The 21435-nt window shown below is 34.5% G+C and overlaps 3 protein-coding genes across 3 annotated transcripts; 2 read left to right on the top strand and 1 right to left on the bottom strand.

Moving 5' to 3' along the window:
- Window positions 1-10389: 10389 nt before the first annotated feature.
- LOC144557362 (uncharacterized) lies at window positions 10390-11928 on the top strand. The gene is made up of 2 exons (XM_078305927.1): window positions 10390-11271; window positions 11355-11928. Exons 1-2 carry the CDS (start codon window positions 10499-10501, stop codon window positions 11587-11589), a joined length of 1008 nt encoding a protein of 335 aa, XP_078162053.1. The 5' UTR covers window positions 10390-10498; the 3' UTR covers window positions 11590-11928.
- A 2073-nt stretch (window positions 11929-14001) lies between these two features.
- Window positions 14002-15449, top strand: LOC144557481 (Tetratricopeptide repeat (TPR)-like superfamily protein). Its single transcript, XM_078306054.1, has 4 exons — window positions 14002-14177; window positions 14263-14387; window positions 14521-14767; window positions 15059-15449. The coding sequence occupies exons 1-4, from the start codon at window positions 14090-14092 to the stop codon at window positions 15280-15282; spliced, it is 684 nt and encodes a 227-aa protein (XP_078162180.1). The 5' UTR covers window positions 14002-14089; the 3' UTR covers window positions 15283-15449.
- A 243-nt stretch (window positions 15450-15692) lies between these two features.
- Window positions 15693-17627, bottom strand: LOC144557480 (uncharacterized). Its single transcript, XM_078306053.1, has 2 exons — window positions 16712-17627; window positions 15693-16209 (listed from the first exon to the last, which is right to left on the bottom strand). The coding sequence occupies exons 1-2, from the start codon at window positions 17470-17472 to the stop codon at window positions 15966-15968; spliced, it is 1005 nt and encodes a 334-aa protein (XP_078162179.1). The 5' UTR covers window positions 17473-17627; the 3' UTR covers window positions 15693-15965.
- Window positions 17628-21435: the final 3808 nt, after the last annotated feature.

Consider the following 21435-nt stretch of genomic DNA (forward strand, 5'->3'; position numbering starts at 1 on the left):
GAAATGTCTTCCTTCACGGATGTTTAATTAAATATCCGTGTATAAATGGTTTGCGCGAAATAAAATGCGCGCTGGGTCGGCCTGGTCACTTTCTTTTCAAAATCCCTTCGTCTCCTCTTAACCCTAAACCCACGCGTCTCCTCCTCTCTCTTTCCGTGGTTCCTCTCTCTTGGTGCTGCCACTGTTGGTGTTTCGCTCTGTCCTCCTGTAGTTGGTGAACCTCTAAGCTCCTCTCGCTCGCTCGGTAGATTGTAGAAAGAACGATGACACATTCAGGTGAGGATAATGTAGAGAATGTAGCTGTGATGGATAATGTAGAAGGAGAGAATGTAGCTGTCATGGAAGAAGAGGTCTCGTAGGCTCGGCCTGAAAAAAGGAAAAGAGGTCCGACAATGTGCAAGAAGATCACTGAGCAGAAGGAAATATTGCCAATCGAATTCCACAAGAACGGCTGTGCGACGGGTGATAATCGGGCAAAGTACTCAAATTTTTGCGCCTCCACGGTGAAGAAACATGCATCTATCCTGGTCGAGCGCTGGGATCAGTTTGATCAAAAGAAGGACAAGGACCAATGGTGGAACATTGTGAAGGTAAAGTACCTAACAATTCTAATTTTTTTTTTGGAGTAGATGAACTTACATGCAGTAGTTTCGTTGTCAATCAGGACCAGTGGAACATCGTGGACGACCCAAAAGACAAGATAAAGGGAGTGTCTTTGAAGATAATGAATGAAGCTTGGAAGCAATTCAAGAGCAGGTTGAAAACACTTTACATGGATCAAGGGAAAGATCCGTTGTCAGTGTATCCTTGGCTGACACAAGAGGTGTGGGAGGAGTTCCAAGCTTTGAAGAAAACAGAAGAATTCAAGGTATGTAAATTTAGGTAACTCATTAGAGCATCTCCAACAGTGATTGCTTATGGATTGCTTATGCTGATGCGTCAATTGTTTCTGTAATTGCTGGGTTGTACGGCTATTGCTTATTTAGCAATTGTTGGAATTAATTTCATAACCGCACAAATTAGCAATTAATTTCAATTGCTGGATTGGAGATGCTCTTAGTTTTTGTTCTTTCTCAATCTGTACCCATCTTCCTTAAGTAATGGATTTACTTTGATGTTCGAAGGAAAAAAGTGAGAAGGGCAGGAAGATCGCCAAAATGAACAAGTACCCGCACAAATTAGGGTCAGGTGGTTACGAGGGTAAGTCGAAAGAATGGGCAAAAGTTATTTTGAAAAACCAACAGTCTGACTCACCCGTGGTTAAGATAAAAAATCCTAGGGGCCAAGATTGGCTCATGGGAAGATCTGAGGTAACCCTTGAGGGGCGGATAGTACTCCCAAAAGACGTGGAGCCCGTTGCTCATAAAATGGTAAGAGCCTTTTGTTATAACTGTGTCATTCAAACAAAATCATAACTCTGTGTACATTACTTAGTGTTTTGTTATAACCAATTTTTTAATTAACAGTTGGAGGTGGAGGAGGTCAATTCTGGTGCCCGGACTGTCGCAAGTCAAGAAGATTCCTTGTCCTTGGCGCTCCCGAATCCAGAACACACCGGTCGAGTTAGGGGCAGAGGGGTCTACACGGGCTGGAAGGAGGAATTCAATGGAGCAAAACCCCGGAGAAGACCTCGTGCCAAGGTCAACAAAGACGAGATGGAATCAAGGTTGGCGCAGGTGCGCCAGGAGGTACGCGAGGAGCTTTCAATGGAGTACAACCAGAAGCTGGCTGAGCTGGAATCAAGGATGGTGAACCAAATGCACCAAATTAGGCAGCCATCCGAGGACCGACCTCCCGTTTATCCGGGAATTCGGCGAAGCAGTCAGGCATCCGGGACCGAAGTGATAGGCGGCTTGGACAATCTAAAGGTAACCACTACTTGTTCATAATCGAAAGGTATTGTTGATTCTCGCGGTTAATTCGCTAGACAATATTATTTCATTCTAAAGACAACTAATTGCTGATAATTATTGCAGGAGGCCACAGCATGCGACCTCGTCATGTATTTCGGTACTACTCCTCTGACCATTGCTAAGGGCACTGTATATCCTCCTGCAGCCGGTGATCAGTTGAGGCCCAACTATCTCCGCGTAGCGATTGAGAAGATCACGCAGGATTGGGCTGTGAGAATACCTCTTCCTGTCCCTGTCGATGAAATGGTGGTGATTGATGATGCCCGCTATTCGACAGTCCAATGGCCGAAAAATCAAATTATTTTGGACAATGTACGTAAACTCCAAATTAATGGGATATCTTATTCAAATCATTCTTTTCAAATACTTGAAAAAGACATATACAACATTTGATACAGATACGAAGAGGTGAGACAATCAATGAGGATGAAGCGTTGTCACCAGTACGGGACATGGAATTATACTTGGTGTCTGTTGCGCCAGAAGTGCCTGATGCGCCAGTGGATGCGCCAGTGGATGCGCCAGTGGATGCGCCAGTAGATGCGCCAGTGGATGCGCCACTAGACCGTACGGGGCTCACAGCAGAAGAGGTTAGCCGTTTGCCTGGTCAGTTGCAGACTCTCCACGCCCACTTGATCAAGGCACCCAAGGACATGACGGCTGTTACCTTCAGTGTCCCCCCCGGTATGTTTCTACACGATGGCAGGGAGGTCGTGCTGCCTTTCACAGAATTCAACGACTTTCTACAGGGCGCCTCGTCAAGCGATAAATGGCTCGATGTGGGAGTCATCACCGTTTTCCTCATGTTAGTGACCAATCAATTATTTATATCATGTGTATAGCACTCAAATATATATACTCTAATGTAAAATGATGATTTTTCAGGTTCCTAGTCCAGAAATGCCGTGAGACCGCATCGAAAGGTAAGGTGAACTTGTGTGCACTTTTGGACCCCGGCAGAATTAATGGAAACATGTTGGAATGGTATGAGGATGATTGTGTCGACTACTTGCGTAAAGCGATGCATCATGCTCGTGGGGATCAAAAGAAATTTCTTCTCCTGCCATACCACCAAAAGTATGTTACTTGTAACCCTTAATTGTTTATATTTTCAGTTAAACAATTACACAATGAACCATAGCAAACAGTTGTGTCACCATTACATGCTGAAATATATATGTCACTAATTTTATGCTAAAGTACTACAATTCTTCTCCCCCCACAGCTCCCACTGGTGTTTGTTGGTGATTGTGCCACTTGAAAATACGATTTATGTCATGGATTCAAGGCGGCCCGACAAATCCATCACCACTCAGCAGTCTAAAAGAGTCATGACTGTTATAATTAAGTAAGTTATCTAAATATCACTTGGTTTGATTTTTTTTTTTATAATTGTGGAATTGCTAATTACAGTCACTCAATTTTGTAAGGGCTTTTCGGCAATATCTTAAAGAGGGTGGAGTGCAGAGCACGGGTAAGAGCAGAAATAAAATGAATGGGCTCTGGAAGGAGGTGAGCACACTATAATTTTATAATTTCATATTTTTGGGTTCAAAAATTTATTGTCATTCTGACATAGGCTGCTGAATGTAAATATCAGTGCCCGCAATAGATTGGCGGTTGGGAGTGCGGTTATTACACGATGATTTTTATGTTTCACTTTGTTGAGAGCATACAATTCAAATGGCCAGCATATCCGGTATGTAATTCATATGTTTTGCCTTGACTTGTCCATACAATTAATATTGATTTCCTCTAAACTTGTTTTATTAGTTGCATTGTTATAATTGCAATAATTTATTTCTATAAAGCAAAACAGAGATGTAGTTGCCGTATTTTTGTAACTTGCATGTTTCGAATTTTTTGTAGTATTCACCAGATTCAAAGAGTTACTCCAAGGAGCAGTTAGATCACTTTAGATGTATGTGGGCAGATTTTTTTATAAAAGAATTTTGTAAACCAGAATATGGATTTGTATGATCTTTGTATAATTCAGTGTACATGAATTTTGTATTAATTTTTTATATAATTTGGAAATTTCGAAAATTTACCGGTTTTGGTATTCTTATTTTGGAAATTCTCTGTTCTGGAATTGATCTGATTTTAAATGGCTGGCAAAACTGGAGGCTAGCCAAAAAAAAGCAAAATTTTTTTAAAAAAAAGTAGTTCAATTATACACGGACATTTTAAAATTTATCCGTGTACAAAGGTTTTTCCAAATTAAAAAAATAAAGAAGAAAATTAATACATAAAATTATATATTAAAAAAATATTAAAAAATAAGAGAGCTACACGGATATTTAATTATACATCCGTGTACAAAGATCATTCAATATAAAAAAAATATTAAAAAATAAGAGGGGTACACGGATTTTAATTATACATCCGTGTAGAAAGGTGTTTCCACATTAAAAAAATAAAGAAGAAAATTAATACATAAAATAATATATTTAAAAAATATTAAAAAATAAGAGAGCTACACGGATATTTAATTATACATCCGTGTAGAAAGGTGTTTCCACATTAAAAAAAAAGAAGAAAATTAATACATAAAATAATATATTTAAAAAATATTAAAAAATAAGAGAGCTACACGGATATTTAATTATACATCCGTGTAGAAAGGTCATTCAATATTAAAAAATATTAAAAAATAAGAGAGGTACACTGATATTTAATTATACATCCGTGTAGAAAGGTGTTTCCACATTAAAAAAATAAAGAAGAAAATTAATACATAAAATTATATATTAAAAAAATATTAAAAAATAAGAGAGCTACACGGATATTTAATTATACATCCGTGTAGAAAGGTCATTCAATATTAAAAAATATTAAAAAATAAGAGAGGTACACGGATATTGAATTATACATCCGTGTAGAAAGGTGTTTCCACATTAAAAAAATAAAGAAGAAAATTAATACATAAAATTATATATTAAAAAAATATTAAAAAATAAGAGAGCTACACGGATATTTAATTATACATCCGTGTAGAAAGGTCATTCAATATTAAAAAAATATTAAAAAATAAGAGAGGTACACGGATATTTAATTATACATCCGTGTAGAAAGGTGTTTCCACATTAAAAAAATAAAGAAGAAAATTAATACATAAAATTATATATTAAAAAAATATTAAAAAATAAGAGAGCTACACGGATATTTATTTATATATCCGTGTAGAAAGATATTTCAATATTAAACAAAATTAAAAAATAAGAGAGCTACACGGATATTTAGATAAATAACCGTGTAGAAATCTAATTGTACACGGTTTTTTATGTAATAATCCGTGAAGCTCGGTTATGGAGAGCGCCAGTGTCAAGTATTTGTAAACGGCTGTGTATGTAATAATCCGTGTAGCTATTCGGTAATTGTACACGGTAAATATCCGTGTGTATATATACAAGGATTTCTAAACCGTGACAGCCTACGCGGCGGGAAATCCGTGTAGCTCGCTTGTTTATGTCCGTGTATAATCACTTATTCTGTAGTAGTGAAAGTGAATCTTTAACATAGCAGTTTTGGTTTCATGCATCAAATTAAGCACTTCATTCAATGAAATTCAGCCAAAAAAATAATAATACCTGCATTCAACCTAAACTAACGAATAATCATAAAGTCAGCCATTAATGGCTATTTTACCACAAATCAAACTAAACTAACGAATAAAAAAAATTAATGATACCCGTATCAAGATAATCGAGCCTTCGATCCGACTGGCCACCTCTGATCAGAGCCTTCGATCCGACCGGCCGCCTCTGATGGTTCACCGGCCGCCTCTGCGGGTCCGAATTGAAAAAAAAAACGAATTGAATAGAAAATCGCAGAAAATTTGAATAAAAAACGAATTGAGCAGAGATTAGAACAAGAGTTTGAGATTCTAACCTGAACAACAAGATTTGAGCAGAAAATCGCGGGCTACTGTCAATGGCGGAGAAGAATAGGGTTTTTTTTCGCTGGGTACTGTCAATGGCGGGGTGCTGCGCGCGAATAGGGTTTTTTTTTCGCTGCCGCCTTAATTCTTCGCGGCGAACGCAAAAAAAAAAAAAAAAAAACTTTCAGCGACCGGCGAAGGCGCCGGTCGCTGATATTGTCGCTGAAAGTCGTGGTCTCAGTTGATTTTCAATTTCTTTTTTTTTGGGGGGGTAAAATCAACTATCTGCGACCGGCGTATACCCCGGTCGCTGTAAAACCATTTTGTTGTAGTGATTATAAATCATCGGATTCAAAATTCAAATAATCGATCCAAACCGTTTATCTTGTTTTTCATATTAATATGTATTTGGAGACCAAATTTTATATTTTTTGAAATTGATTTACTATTTTTTTTATATTTATTGAAAATGACTGTTTTCAGACAAATCTGAACCATTTGTATGCGTGTCTAATGCTTGTAGTAGGACTCATTTATATCTGTGGTATATCATCCATGATTGTGTTAGTACTCATTAATTTATATGTTTGCCTTGATAAAAATTAGCCTTTAATTTTAACTTTTCGTCTTTTCCTACTTATTTTGATCGACACTTGAGAAAACTAAAGTACTAAACATCATAATATGACATAGCTATAGGGGATATTACAATAAGGTACAACCGTACACACTATGTCGACTTCTCAATGCTGTACACCGAATCAGGAGTAGCCATATATGATTGTGCCATTCAAGCAAGCTGAAAATAAAAACTCATTTATTTTCTTACAGCCATTCTGGTCTATGGCTGGGGAGCTTTGCATTTCTCTTTTTCACTGGCATCACCATATTGATATTGGAGCCAAAAATCAGGCCCCCCCTCAAGCGATCTATATCAAAACATGTTGGAACTTGGAACTAATATAGTGCAATTATCCCTGTTTGCATATCGTAAATTCTTTTCTCAAAAAATTGTCTAACAATTCCTAGAGGCATTTTGTTACAAAAATAAAAATTTTGTACTATCCTTTTCGAAATTAACAAAGTCACAAGCTGACATATTTGCAAATAATTGTAGAAGAATTCATATGAAGAATTCAAATTGATCTAATTTACTAATGAAGCATTCACATGTAAAATATGTAAAATTTTGAATTAATTTAATATAAAATTAAGTAGTTAAAAATAGTAAAAAATAAATATATTAAAATTAACTTATATATAAATCTTCTTTATCCCTTAAATTTATACTTATTTTAAGTGAAATTATAAATTCAATATGTAAACACATCATTTATAAAATAAATCGGTTTCAATAAATTTAAATTTGTTATTTGAAATCATGTCAATGTATTTTGGAGTAAACTCATCAAAGGATGTGAATTGTGATGAGCTGAAGAACACTTTAGTTTTTGCTCCTGACTATTATACTCGCAAAGTAAATGCTACTACTGTGTTTGCTACAGCAATTTCATATTGCCATAAACTTAAAAATATATTGAGATACTACAGTCATTCACAGAAATATCAGACCTAGTATAGGTAGAGATTGGTAAAGACATTTTTCTTTTTACATAAACTGAATTTCATGCACCTTTTTCTTTGGCGATAACTCTATTAGTTTTTTTATTCTCAATTGCTGCTACTCGATTGGTGGTATTGGCAATGTCCATCATACTGTTAATTATCTGCAGTTCGAATTGATACTGAGACAATAGTCTGATATTTGTCAAGTGTTTCCACCAAAAATACTTCAAATAGGTAAAAGGTAAAATCAATCTAGTAAGGAATCGTAGTAGAAACCAGCACTATTTGCTTTTTTTACCAGATGAATTAGACATTTAGATAGTTAGTAGGGGAATAACTCATGCACATAGTTGATGCAATATCTAGGTTAGAAGATTTGACCGCAAGACCCGCATCAAGAATCTCACATGATTCATTCACAAATGGATAAACCAACATCTCTACTGTATCCTCAGGGGTCCCAATATGGTTGTCTTACGCGAGTTACTGTTCACTCACCCCATCCAAAATTAATATATAAGATAGATTAGCCACATAGATTTAGAGTAGGTTTGATGGGCCTTTAAGGGATTCAATTCCTCTCCAATCCTGTAGAGGATGCGTCTCACTTTACGGTTTGAGATTAAATTTCATAACTTTGAGATTCGGGCTAAAGTAGAGGTAGTATAATTGGACTTTGAGATTCGTGCCATGTTAAAAAGAATGGTTCAGATCCATATTGTAATGTCCGATCAAATTAGGACTGTTTAATCCACAATGAATGGCCCAAAATGGAGCCCATAAAACAAGAAAGAAGGATCTTGATTTATTTTTCATTTCCGGGCTACGATTATCTTTGTCCACTTGTTTTCTCTCTCTTAGGACCGTTCTCTTAGGTCTAAAATTTAAGAGGAGCCCATAAAAGAAGTGGACCTCAAAAATTGGATTATACAAAACAGGCGAATGCGCGAGTCTATACTATCTATCGAGTTATGCTTATGACTAGGGTTTTCTTAAATTCATCAATTTTTTTTGTGAACTTAATTTTAAAACACATGGGAATGATTTTAAATGATGACCCCGAACAATTAAAATTTATCTACTTTATGAATGATGGATCTATATCTGAAAAAGTTTAAACTTTTGATTTAGTTTTGTATCGAGTCAAGCGTTCAAAATTAGAAGGTTTATAAATTAATTTAAATACATTTTTTTTTTTGAACTTTTGTTGACTATTTGATTCTATACAAAATTAATTTTAAATTTTAAATTTTTTGCATGTAAACACATCACTCGTCAAATAGCTGAGTTTCAACGGTTCAAATTAATCATTTGAAACCAATTCAATCAATTTTAGGGTTGAGTTCACAAAAAGATTTGAACTTAAAAACAATCTAGTTCTACTTTTATATATGTATATAATCTCAGTTCCAAATCTTGATCTCTCTCGAACTATCATCATGCCATTTTTTTTCGAAATCTGACATAGTCTCCTCTTCCAACTCGGAAAATTGCTCTCTCCCTCCATCCGTTTGAGCAAGAATAGAACTAATGTCTTGCATATGTTTTATATTTTTAAATTTTCAAGTTTGGTTTTACAATATTAAGAAATCAGACTGTTTTTAAAATAATGTGTCAAAATAATTCATTCTTCACTCACTTAAAAATAAAAAATATTTATCTAATCAAATATATTAAAATCAACGATTTAAGAACAACTTTTGAAATGATATTTTTTTTTGATAAATTTAAACTAATACTAATTTTACTCATCCATGTATTTTTATTCTTTTCTAAAACCATCAAAGGTGAGTGTACAAGAAACCACACTCTGACAACCATACAACAATAAATAAATAAAATCCATAATAAGCTAGCAATTAAACTTAAAATATATATATTTTTCATATGAGCTAGCAATTGGACAAAAAAAGAACATGCATGAATTCTAAATTTTAGGTAAAGAAACAAGGGAATCTGTATTTCTAAAATATGTGCGGTTCTAGCAATGCTAAGATAATCACCGCTAGTAAACGCAATTCAATCCTCACCTCCACAAAATAAAGAGAAAAAAAAAAATTTGGATTTGCTTTATTAAGCATTTGAATTCTCCCAAAATATAATTTTGTATTTTTAGTCGTGGTTCACGAACTAATTTATTGCAAAAAATATATATATGATCTATGTGACAAAATGATATTATTGACCCTTGAGCAATTATTTATTTTTGTTCGAGCCAAATTTCTAACCTCTATATATAACTTGAAGAATTAAAAAGAGCAGGTTTTAATTTGAATAAGTAATTAATTGAATAAAAATAATAATTTACAAGTCAATAACGAACTTTTATCAATTAATTTGATTTTATTATCATACTAAAAGGGGATTTTATTTTAATAAAGTTGGTAACAATTTTACCCGAAGAACTGAACTAATACTACAGTATTTCACTATTACTTTCTCGCGTCTAAATCTGCTGAAATTCTAGTATGATAACAGGATCATGTTATCCATCTCCTAATTTTTTTAGACGATAGAAACAGAAAAAAAGAGAGAGATAGAGAAAGAGGGGATAACAGGACCCTGTTATCTTGCTCGAATTTCAGCAGATTTCAATTCCACTTTCTTAATAGTTTGTTTTCACCAGAAATACTTTTTTCCGGGGGGCTTTACCAAAAATTTGCCGAAACTAAAGCAGGAAATTATTTAACGTTGTAAACAACCCATAACAATGGGTTAAAAGAAAGTTTAAAAGTTAATGCTTCGCTTACTAAAAGTAGTCCGTACACACCGTCTCATATCAACCGTTGGATCGTGAACGAAGCCATCGTAACATCATCTGATATCGTACTGGAATATCCATGTTTTGATTAAATGGAGACGCGTTGTTTTTAAGCTTCTGGAATTCCAAGTCTACAACGACAATCCAGCTTAAAGCCTTAAACCAAAGGCCTATAATAATCTTCTTATTTTGACTCGTTTAACCGAAATATTGACAGCTCTCCAGTTGAAATTTCTCTCTCCTCTCTTTTTGAACCTATATTAGTAGCCCTCTAGTTCTCTTACCTCTCCAATCTAAGCAACGCAAAAACACAGAAAGGGAACATCAACCCTCGTTCTTCCCCAAATTCAATTTCTTTCTCGTTCGCACTTTCGATCGATGTTTCCTCGCGTCGCTTCTCTGAATTCATCAATCTCCCTTTGCATCCCCAATTCTAGCCATAAGCAAGTTCGCTTTCCTACCATTACAAATTGTATGAAAATCAAGCCACCGAATTTTGAGAATTCAGAAGGTGGATTGCTAATTTCCCCCAATTTCCCTTCCTATGATCCTCTCTCCATCAACCCTGTTAAATTTGATCATAAACCGATCAGCAGCCCCGGATCGGTCCCCTTATCTCTCCGATTCGTGCAATTGAGGGAAAAACATGCAAATTTGGCATTGCCTAAGACAGCACCTGACAATCTTTGCCCTCTTGGCAACATGATTTTCTCGCTTGCTTCGGTAATATCCGAAGCTCAGAGATTAAGAGCTCTTAATCCCTCTCCTGCAAGATGTTCATCTTCATCTGCTGTAGATTCAGGATTGAGCATTTTATGGCTTTTTCAGAAGGTATTTGCTTCTTCATCGGCATTAACACTCAGTATCTTTGATTTGATGGGAGAATTCATGGATGTGGCTTCAAATGAGATTCATTGGGTTTTGGCTGATTTGGAATGGGAGAAGGTTACAGCAAAGAGTAGATCATTCAATTCATGGTCTGAAGTTGGCGTAACAATGGAAGATGAATCAATGAGGGAATCTGAATTTGCACTTATGTGTGCAATGAGAAAAGATTCTTATCTAAAGTTGATCGAGGGACCGGAACCATGTTCAATGGTTCTTTCTAATTATGCTCAGTTTCTCTACCAGATTGAGAAAGATTATGAAAGGTAAATTCGATCATTATATTAACAATGAAAAAAACACTAACAATTAATATTCAATTTGATAAATGTTTATCATATAATGGCAGTGCGGAAGAATACTTCATCCGATCACTGGCAGCAGAGCCAGTGGATGGAGATGCGAGGATTCGTTACGCGAATTTTCTCTGGCAGCACAAAGGCGATCTAGACAATGCCGAACAGATGTTTGTGGAAGCGACCGAGGTAGATCATGACAATGATCATCATCTCTGCGCATACGCCCGATTTCTATGGATGACAGGTGGTCAAGAAGCGTGCATTGTCAATGAAAACATGGCCTAACGAAATGAAATTGTGAGTAAAAAGATGGGTGGTGCACATTTGGCCTTTGCTGATCTGAAGGGCAGTTAGTTATTGTGAGATCCTGAAGGATGCTGCAGAGATGTCTGATTGAGATCTGACGGTCTGATTTTCTCTGGCAGATCATACGGATTTCAATTTTTTTTAGCCCTTCCCAATTAGTGGCCACTGGTTGCAGTCATTCATTTCGTCTCTAGAAACAACAAGCAGCTTGTGGTTCTTTTTTGGTAGTATGAGGCGGTTAGTGTGCATGCAACTGTGCTGTGTTTTGATATATAGAATTTTAGTTTTATATAAACTTTTGGTTACCCCAAAAACAAAGGGTAACTATAAATCTTTTTACCCTTTTATATTTTTATTTTGTTATACTTCAAAAATTGAAGAGAGAGGTACATATGCGGAGCCGGATTATGTAGTAAGTTATTTAGATATTTTCGCTTTTGTAAGTCCAAAATAATTAAATATATCCTTTGAAGAAATTTATGTATTATTTATTACCTTTTCTCTGGAATAATAATAAATATTTTTCTCTGGATTAATATTTCCTTTGGACTAATAAACCAACTTAAAAAATATTATAAGTAGCATAGCATGGAGGTGTATCAAGTTGAATAAAGGGGATTGAATTTAGAAAACTACAAGACAATAAAATCATATATAGCACTAGAAAGCATAGTGACAAACAAATAGTTCGGGTTCGGTTCAGCGGGGTTAAAAATTTGTGATTCGGATATAATTCGGATATAATTTGGGAATGATTCAATTTCACAAGGAAGCAAAAAAAAAAAACCCAAAAAATGTATAGGTACTTTGATTTTTCTAATTTTCAACATTTTTAATAAAATTTGGAGGGAAAAAAAAGTTTTAAGCAGTGTCCAAAAATTGAAAGTATACATATAATATTATTTTTATTTATTTTCGCATTCAAAATCTCCAGTGCAAATTAAAATTTTGATTGGAAGTGGTTGCCACTTGGTGGGATTCACTTATATCTTTCAAAATTCAAAAAATGAGTAAAAGATGTGCCTCAGTCTCACCCACGTGTCTATCACGCAAATTTCACCCACAGGCCACAATGTACAGATTAGAAAGCAATAAAATAACGACAAATTTTTTTGAATAAAACACAAATAATACGTAAAAAACGTATTATCCGTCTTTATTCGCGTATAAATCGGTAAAAATTCAGTCAACCGTTTTATTTGTTGTTCAGTTTGGTAATATCTAAAAATATTTTATTTGCAAAAATACGCAAATTATGTTACTATGCTAGAAAGAGAAAAAAAAGCAAATTCTGAATAAGTTTCAGAGTTTCTATTAAGTCAGATCATCAATAAATTAAAAAAGAGAAATAATGTGAGCCAATTATTTGATCAGTGTGGAGTTTATAATCAATTTCTTAATAAAAAAACTTTCTTGTATAGTTGCTAAATAAGAAATTTCACACATCTTTGAAACTGGATTATAAATTACACCTTAGAATATAAATTCTAATAATACCATAGATGTAGATGCTCATAGACAGTAAACGAATCTTCTAATATTCTCCTTCTAATACATTTGTTATTGCCTATAATAATAAAAAAGACCTAGTAAAACTAGCCGCTAGTCGGAAAAAATATCTCTCTCTTGCTAATATTTTGGTCCACTTCTTTTTCTTTCGGTTTTTTTTTATCTTAAACCTAAAAAAAAAATTAAATATAATATCAATTATTAAAATATTGGAACATAACACTATTGACAAAGTAAGCGATACAACATAGGCCTTCCCACTGATAAAGATAGCAGGACAATACATGCTACTACCACTGACAAAGTACCTTTATTAAAATATTTTTATCTACAATATGTTGCATATCATTTTTAAAAATTTCATTGTATATAGTATAATTAATTAATACATATAGTATATTTTTTTCAATCTAATTCATATATATAATTAGTTAAACACGTGATGTATAATGTATAGTCTTAGGAAAATTCTAAGGAGAATTATATGTATATCTCTCAAAAACTTCAAAATTACGCATTTTCCTTTCTAAAATCCATAATATCATATTTACTTGTTAAAAATTCAATAACTCACAAATTTACTCAATTTCTTATCTTTTCTATAAAAATTCATTTTAAATCTATGAAGTTCTCATTTTATCTTTTATTAAAATAATAAAAATACGTAGCATGTGTGAAATGTGTTTCGTCTTCTAATTACTTGGTTTATGAGGGCAACTAATTTATTTTCTTCTTTACCATACACATATAAACATATATCTAAATGTCATTTATTAAGTCTTCCTAACACATTACTTGCTATAAGAACCTAAGCCACAGAGAATCCCAGACCTCTCTGTAGGCCCGGATAAGATAAGCACGGATTAACCCTGTCCGTGCGAGTGTGCGACCTACATTGGAGCCCATGAGCCCAAACTTGAAAAAAAAAGAAAAAGGAACACTACTTGGAATATCTAAAGCTGCTTAAACCATGGTGACCTCATGTTTTCTCAGTTCAAGTTCATCTCTTCATTCCCCCTTCTCTTCTTGTAATCGAAGGCGGATTCTCTGCAAAGCAGGTAATTCATTGTTCTCTCTATTTTATATTCCATATAACTCATCTAATTAATATCCCTAATATTAGTAAAATTTACCTTGCTTTAGTCATTGGTGAAAGCAGAATTGCAACACAATGCTCCTCTTCCTTGTCAAAAGAGATCAGAAATGTCACTTGTGGTATTCTTGCTGCTTGGGCAATTACATCTATTTCACCTGTTATAGCAGCACAGGTTAGCATGAAAATTCAAAACCAATTATTTAAAAATTTAAAAATCATGTTTAAAATTTCTGAACATTTTGTACAAGGCCTTGTAATTTTAATGAAATCCGACTGTAATAATTTGGATATTTTGTGGGGTTTAGAGATTGCCACCGCTCTCAACAGATCCGAACAGATGTGAGCGTGCATATGTTGGGAACACAATCGGCCAAGCAAATGGTGTCTATGACAAACCGTTGGATCTCCGTTTTTGTGATTTTTCAAACGACAAATCGAACTTGAAAGGGAAGACTCTTTCTGCTGCACTGGCATCAGATGCAAAGTTTGATGGCGCCGACATGACAGAAGTTGTCATGTCAAAAGCTTATGCTGTAGGTGCAAGCTTTCAAGGTAATTTATTTATACATGTTTCCCTGAAAAGATACAAAAAGAAGAAATAAATTAATAGCTGTGTCAGGCTGATTTGTGTTAGTACCAGTATTGGTGCAGCCAATTAGTAATTACCAGTAACCTACCAAAAAATGAATAAAAATAAAAATAACTTCATATATACTTTCAGTTTCTTTTATATTTTGTGAAACTGTCCTTTCTGTAGTTCACATTATCAGAATGAAATGGTGTTTTTGCAATTCCAAGAAAGGTACTTTATTTAACTACAATATATGGGTTTCAACAATACAGGTACTGATTTCACAAATGCAGTGCTAGATCGTGTGGTCTTTGATAAAGCTAACTTGAAAGGCGCAATTTTTAAGAACGCGGTGTTATCTGGATCAACCTTCAACAATGCACAACTGGAGGATGCGATTTTTGAAGACACCATTATAGGCTATATTGATCTCCAAAAGATCTGTTTAAACACCACCATAAGTGAAGAAGGGAGAGCCGAATTGGGATGCCGATAAATATACATGATGCGTAATATATAGAGAATGCGGCACTAATTGCGGTTTTTTTTTTTTGGTTTTTTATAATTATAAATAAGTGCATAAGAGATTACAATGTAATAGCTGTTTATTGTTTTGGTTTCATGTAAGGTTCAAATATGGTAAAAAAAATATATTAACCTTCACTTTAAGACCACATAATCATTGGCTTCTGTTGTAAAATTGGCTTAATTTTGATATTGTGATGAGCTTATAACAAAGCACAAAATCAAATATTGATAAGAAATATAAAGAAATTGCTTGCTTAAGAGTTTATGATGACTTGGAAATTTAGAATAGACAAATGGCATTTTGAAGGCATGTGAAAGTCCATACTCTTGAATGTAATTTAATAAGCATTTAATCATGGTTCCTTCAGAGATCACAGGTTTGAAGTCCAAGAACTTGATATTAACAAAAACCCTTACAAACAGAAGAAAAAAAAGAGAAAAAAAAAACAAAGGAAAATAAATTATGCAAAACTATTCCTACCCATGGCCAAGCAACTGTTCAAGGAGGCCATTTGCATTTACACTGTTCTCCTTCCATTTTCCACTAATTTTTTTTCTAGCCTACAGAAGTGCACAGGCACTTTTTTTGTATGAATTTTTTTTATTTTTTGTCACAAAAACATGTAAAATAAAAAAAGAGTTTGTCATTTTCTATTGTTCGCTTAACCCCTCCAAAGGGGGAAAGCAAGTATCGGTCCCACCGGTCATCCACAAAAACCGCGCGTAGGTGCAGAGATGATAGCTATTATCAGGATCCACCTCTATTGCCTTCAAAAACATCTCTTCGGCCTTCTCTAAATCGCTTCGGTGTTGCCACAGAAACACTGCATACCTACTCCTTGCTTCTCCATCCACCGGTTCCGCTTCCACCGCCCTCTTAAAGTATTCCTCAGCTCTGCATTCGAAAAAAATAAACCAAATTTATATCACATTAGTATTGCTACGGTCACGGTTGATTTTATGAAAAGGTCATCAATTCAGACCTGAATTTCAAATTTTAGGTGCTGAGAATTTGTGCATATCTCATTGTCATTGCTATCCAATCTCTCCCTCAAAATAGGGGTTAGGCAGGTCACATCGGCTGAGATATTTTCTTATGGGCCACGTCAGTATACCTAGGAAATATCTAAAAGGTGCTAATTTGTCCACATTGGCACCTACTTGAGAAACAGATATGCTCTAGATTTCTATTGATCCATACTACTCTTGGCAAGAAACAAATTAGCACCTTTTTGAGATATTCATTCTCCCTATTGACCTATTGACTTGGTTCCTAGCAGTTATTTGATATTTCTAATGACCAACTAAATTCTGTTTGTATACATTAGATGGAATTGATTTAACAATTTGCAACAAATTTAGCCAAAGTGAAGTTCTTCAATAGGGAATCGACTTACCGATCGTATTCCTGCCCAATCTGATAGAGAAATTGTGCGTAATTCGAAAGAATTAGAGAGCAAGCCTCATTGTACACAATCAACCTCTCATAACTAAACCGCTTTCTATCTGACATTACAGAATCACTAGACTTAACCACAGAATCCTCTTGCATATCTATGCCAACCTCCGACCAAGACACAAACTTTCGCCCCTCTCGCAACCTCTTCTCCCATTCTAGATCAGCCATTAACCACCTTATCTCAGTTTCCAATGAAACACGCACAAATTCAGCCATTAAACCAAGAATACCCACAGTCAAAACTGGCGAAGAAACAAAAACCTTCTGAAAGAGCCATATAATACTATAACCAGTGTCACAAGAAAAAGAAGAATTGGGGGAAGAGTTACTGCTAGGGAAGAACAATCTATGTGTTTCTGCTATTAATGAAGCAAGCGATAGAACAGAGGTGCCTAAAGAGCAGAGATTTGGAGGTGGGGTTTTGGGTAAGAGCAAATTTGCATGTTTCTTCCTTAATTGAACGAATCGGAGAGAGAAGGGTACCGAGGTGGAGTTCTCTGGCACCGGTTGAAAGTCGAATTTGACTGGACCAGTCGAATTGGAGGAGATCAGCAATGGAGGCTCTGAATTTCCATTGTTGGAGGGGGTTAATTGCATGCATTTGCATCTAAGGGGAAGGCGGCTGTGCTTTCTGGGGACAGAACTGTGGATGCGAAGCGGAGACGAGGTGTTTAGAGAAGAAGATAAATGGGGAAACATTTTTAGAGAGAGAAAGCTCCAGTAGAGTCTAAAGAAAGACTCTAGCTTTAGAGAGAGATGGGGAAGAGAAAGAGAAGAGATCGAGAAAGTGTTGGGAAAGGAGAAATTGTTGTTGATTTCTGAAGACAGCGAACATGGAGCCCAGCTGCACACAGAACACGAGGATTAATATTTGCATATTTATTGTTCTTAAAATAGTTGAGATATTTTTAATGAGAACAGAGTAAGTCCGATAAGTATCAGACCTACTTTTTAGCTAAAAATTTCTAAGACCGTCCGATCTACTTTAAGATCTGTGCACACGAAAATTAAACAGAAGCACACGAATTGTAAAGCATAGAATCCCATCTTAAAGGTGATTGGATGGTGATTAAATCCATCGAGGTAAAGTAGGTCCATTGGACATCGGATATAAATGGATGTACTCCTCTCTGGGGTAAAGATTTTAGCTGAGCAATTTTGGCTTCATTACGCCCCCAAAATACCATAAAATAAAATAAAAACTTTCAGTAATTCCTTGGTCGAATGACGTCAGGGATGCTTGACCACTTTTATAATTTATAAAATTTTAATTATGTAAATTAAAATTTTATTGAATTTTTTTAAAGTACTGTTTATATGATTTAGCTCCATCATAAAATATTATATATGACTTGCAACTTTTTATTTAAATGAAAGGTGGAGATCTAGTCTTTTAGTTTTTTTTTTAAATCCTTGTTTACATTACTGATAAGCCGAAATTATATATATTGAAACTTAGGATTTGTTATGTAAATTAAGCCAAGTTTTGTTGCAATTAGGTTTAATTAGGTTAGAAATGTCCGAAAGTTCAAGTTACTGCCCTAGTTATGTTTATTTTACAGGTAATCAAGTGTTTGGAGCTTAACGAAGCAAAACGGGTGCGTCAGCACGTAGATTGGAGCAACTGTCAACACATATTGCGGCCCGAAATGAACCTATTACGGCCCGCAACCAAACAAGTCAGAGCCCCTTCATTCCTGCATATTCATTGCGGTCCGTAATAACTTCTACAGTTTCTTCTGCACATAAGTTAACTACATCCATTCATTGCGGCCCGCAATAAGTCGGTTCAGAGCCCGAATTTGCTGTTTTTAGTGAGTTATTTTTAGGTTTTACAAGGGGGTATAAAAGGGAGACCTGCAGAATAAATAGGGACGGTTTTTAGAGACATAATTTCTGGTTTTTAACAAGGAAAAGAAGGAAGAGAGAAGAAGGGAGAAGAGAACATCATCGATCAACCGGTTTTATTATTTTCTTTCAATTGAAACTCTTTTACTCTTTTGATTTCATTTGTGTTTTAGCCATGACTGGCTAAAGGCTTTTCTAGGGTTGATTAGGGCTGTACTTGAAACTTTTGTTATGATTTAGTTGGTTTTGTTTCATATGTTCTTGTTCTTTGTTATGATGTATTCTTTATTTTAATTGATTGTGAAGACTTAATCGAAATCACATGAAATCTTAGGATTTGGTACTTGCAATTGAGAAATTGAATATTAAGTCCGGACCATAAGGAATAGGGTATTTGATAGGCTAAGTACCGAGAGGTGATGCTTGTCTTATACGGGCTTTACCTAATAGTTTAGACAAATTGTGCCAAGTATCGAGAGGTGAAAGACGGTTTTCTAGATTAATTGGGACAGTAAGAACTTAATGACTTTAGACTAGCGTAGCCAAGTACCGAGAGGTGACGTTTATTCTAATTTAAAGATGGTATTAATATAGAGATATCACTTTGTACCTACAACATCCAACTGTGCCTTCATAACTAAAAGAACAAATTTAATAAACCAATTAGTCATAACACTAGTGGGCAGGAACCCTGAGAAACCCTAATTTCTCATATTTGTTGAAAATCAGATTTTGCTTTAAGACTTTAGTTTAATTCAGTTTAATCAAAATCAAATCACCCTTTTGAACAAACAAAACCCTTTTTATTTTCTTTTACTAAATTAAATTGTTAGGCTAGAAAAGATATTCCAACTTGTCCCTGTGGAGACGATCCCTAAGTACTACTCGACAATATTGTACACTTGCAACCGGATTGAGTGCAATTTAGGATTTATTACTTGTATTGCAAACAACACATCAATTACATATGATTTCTCTACTTTGTGAGTTTCAAATCCATAATATCTCATATGAGGGGAGAGGGGGCGTCCGACGCCCATCGGACCACTTTTGTGTTCGATGAGTTCTTTTCACCGTCGGATCTGCTTTAGGATTCGCGCCCGCAATTTCGCGTCTGCTTTAAAATCCGTACACACAAATCCTAAAGCAGATCTGACGGTGAAAGAACCCATTGAATACGAAAGTAGTCCGATGGCCATCGGACAGCCCCTCTTCCTCATATGAGAGCCATGTGTCTTTTCCATTAGACTAAAAACTGGTTCTTTTATGTTTTGTAACTTGGTGGTTAAAATTTCAATTTATTTTCATCAAGATTTCAGTTCGATCAACTCCTAGTTGTCATACATTATGTATTTTACGTTTCAGTCCCTTAATATTTTTTTTAAACTCTGCCCATGACAGAGACTTTATTGGTACATAACGGCGTATTTCATTCTTTCATGACACAGGATGCATTCAAGTCGAAGTAGAGATTAATTGCATTGTGCTCGAGTTGTAGTTAGGTATGAAATTAGCAACTACTCGAATCAAGCAATTGCATTCCAGTGCTTTCTAACTAGATTCAAACTTGTGTGCAAATCATGCATACACACAGTCATATAAATAATAAGGAACAAGTCTTGCATTGTAATCCATTAAGTTGATCATTTTAACAGCTATACTTTATTTTAATATAAAGTCATAACTTACAAGAAGAGATATATTAAATAAACAATTTTCACATATATTTTATACAATCTACGTTTCTTTAGAGATATGAAACAATCAGCAATTTTCATAAATATTGCAGATATTCCTTAAAAAGCGGGGGTAGACATTATTTTTTCTTCAATATTTGAGCAACACAAGAAAATATCTTCTTCACTTCCAACCAATTCAAAATTTTGTAGATCCGATATTTTTCTATTCTAAATCAACCAATTCAAAATTTTGTTTATTTTATAATTTGACAATGTGGAAAAAACATATAGAAGTGCCTTCTTTTAACCTGATTTCATAACAACAACATATGTAACATTAAAATAATTTCAAATTTATATTTTTGGGTCAAAATTTGCAGATAGGCAAATAGGCAACTTTCTTTATTCTATAGTTTCTAATAGGAACACTGATTCGATAAAATATAGAAATTTTTTTACTGTATCAATAACAAATGAATTAGAGCATCTTCAACAGTGATTGCTTATGGATTGCTTATGCTGATGTGTCAATTGTTTTTGTAATTACTGGGTTGTATGGTTATTGCTTATTTAGCAATTATTAAAAATAATTGCTTAATAAGAAATTCTTTTCTAAAGATGAGTTGGTCAAATATTTAATTCTTATTGGTCAAGTGTTTAATTATCAATTGTTTAGTTGATTGTACTAATGTAGGAGTGAATTGCTTAATTTCTAAAATTTGTTCATTGTTGAAATAATTAATACACATTATTTGGAGCCCTAACGGAAAATTAAATAAATTATGGAGAAGTGTATAAAATATGTTGAATATAAGACATGTTTTTCTCTTAATAATTTTATGACATGTCAGTTCAACACATAAATCACCATATATACACTTCAACACATAATTTACTATTTTTAAACTTAACACATTATTTACCATACGGCGTGAATAAAGATCAAACACCCTTATTCACTCAAATTGGAGTGCCACATTTAATTCATTATTTTTACACTTCAACACAAAATTTACTATATTTACACTTCCACACACAATTTATGTTACGACCTAAAAACCTCAAAATCATATGTAATACAAAAACTGACACCTTCCGGTTATGAAAATTCACAAGGACTTGAGCTAGTTCAACG

Source organism: Carex rostrata, chromosome 7 (genome assembly GCF_964058835.1).
Source record: "Carex rostrata chromosome 7, lpCarRost1.2, whole genome shotgun sequence".
Taxonomy (NCBI): Eukaryota; Viridiplantae; Streptophyta; class Magnoliopsida; order Poales; family Cyperaceae; genus Carex; species Carex rostrata.

Bases quoted from the DNA above. Each gene is read 5' to 3' on its own strand.
- LOC144557362 (XM_078305927.1), top strand. From the start codon at position 10,499: ATGTTTCCTCGCGTCGCTTCTCTGAATTCATCAATCTCCCTTTGCATC. The intron at 11,272-11,354 runs GTAAATTCGATC...ATATAATGGCAG, and splicing joins ATTGAGAAAGATTATGAAAG to TGCGGAAGAATACTTCATCC.
- LOC144557480 (XM_078306053.1), bottom strand. From the start codon at position 17,472: ATGTTTCCCCATTTATCTTCTTCTCTAAACACCTCGTCTCCGCTTCGC. The intron at 16,210-16,711 runs GTAAGTCGATTC...TTTCGAATGCAG, and splicing joins ATTGGGCAGGAATACGATCG to AGCTGAGGAATACTTTAAGA.
- LOC144557481 (XM_078306054.1), top strand. From the start codon at position 14,090: ATGGTGACCTCATGTTTTCTCAGTTCAAGTTCATCTCTTCATTCCCCC. The intron at 14,178-14,262 runs GTAATTCATTGT...ACCTTGCTTTAG, and splicing joins GCGGATTCTCTGCAAAGCAG to TCATTGGTGAAAGCAGAATT. The intron at 14,768-15,058 runs GTAATTTATTTA...TCAACAATACAG, and splicing joins TGTAGGTGCAAGCTTTCAAG to GTACTGATTTCACAAATGCA.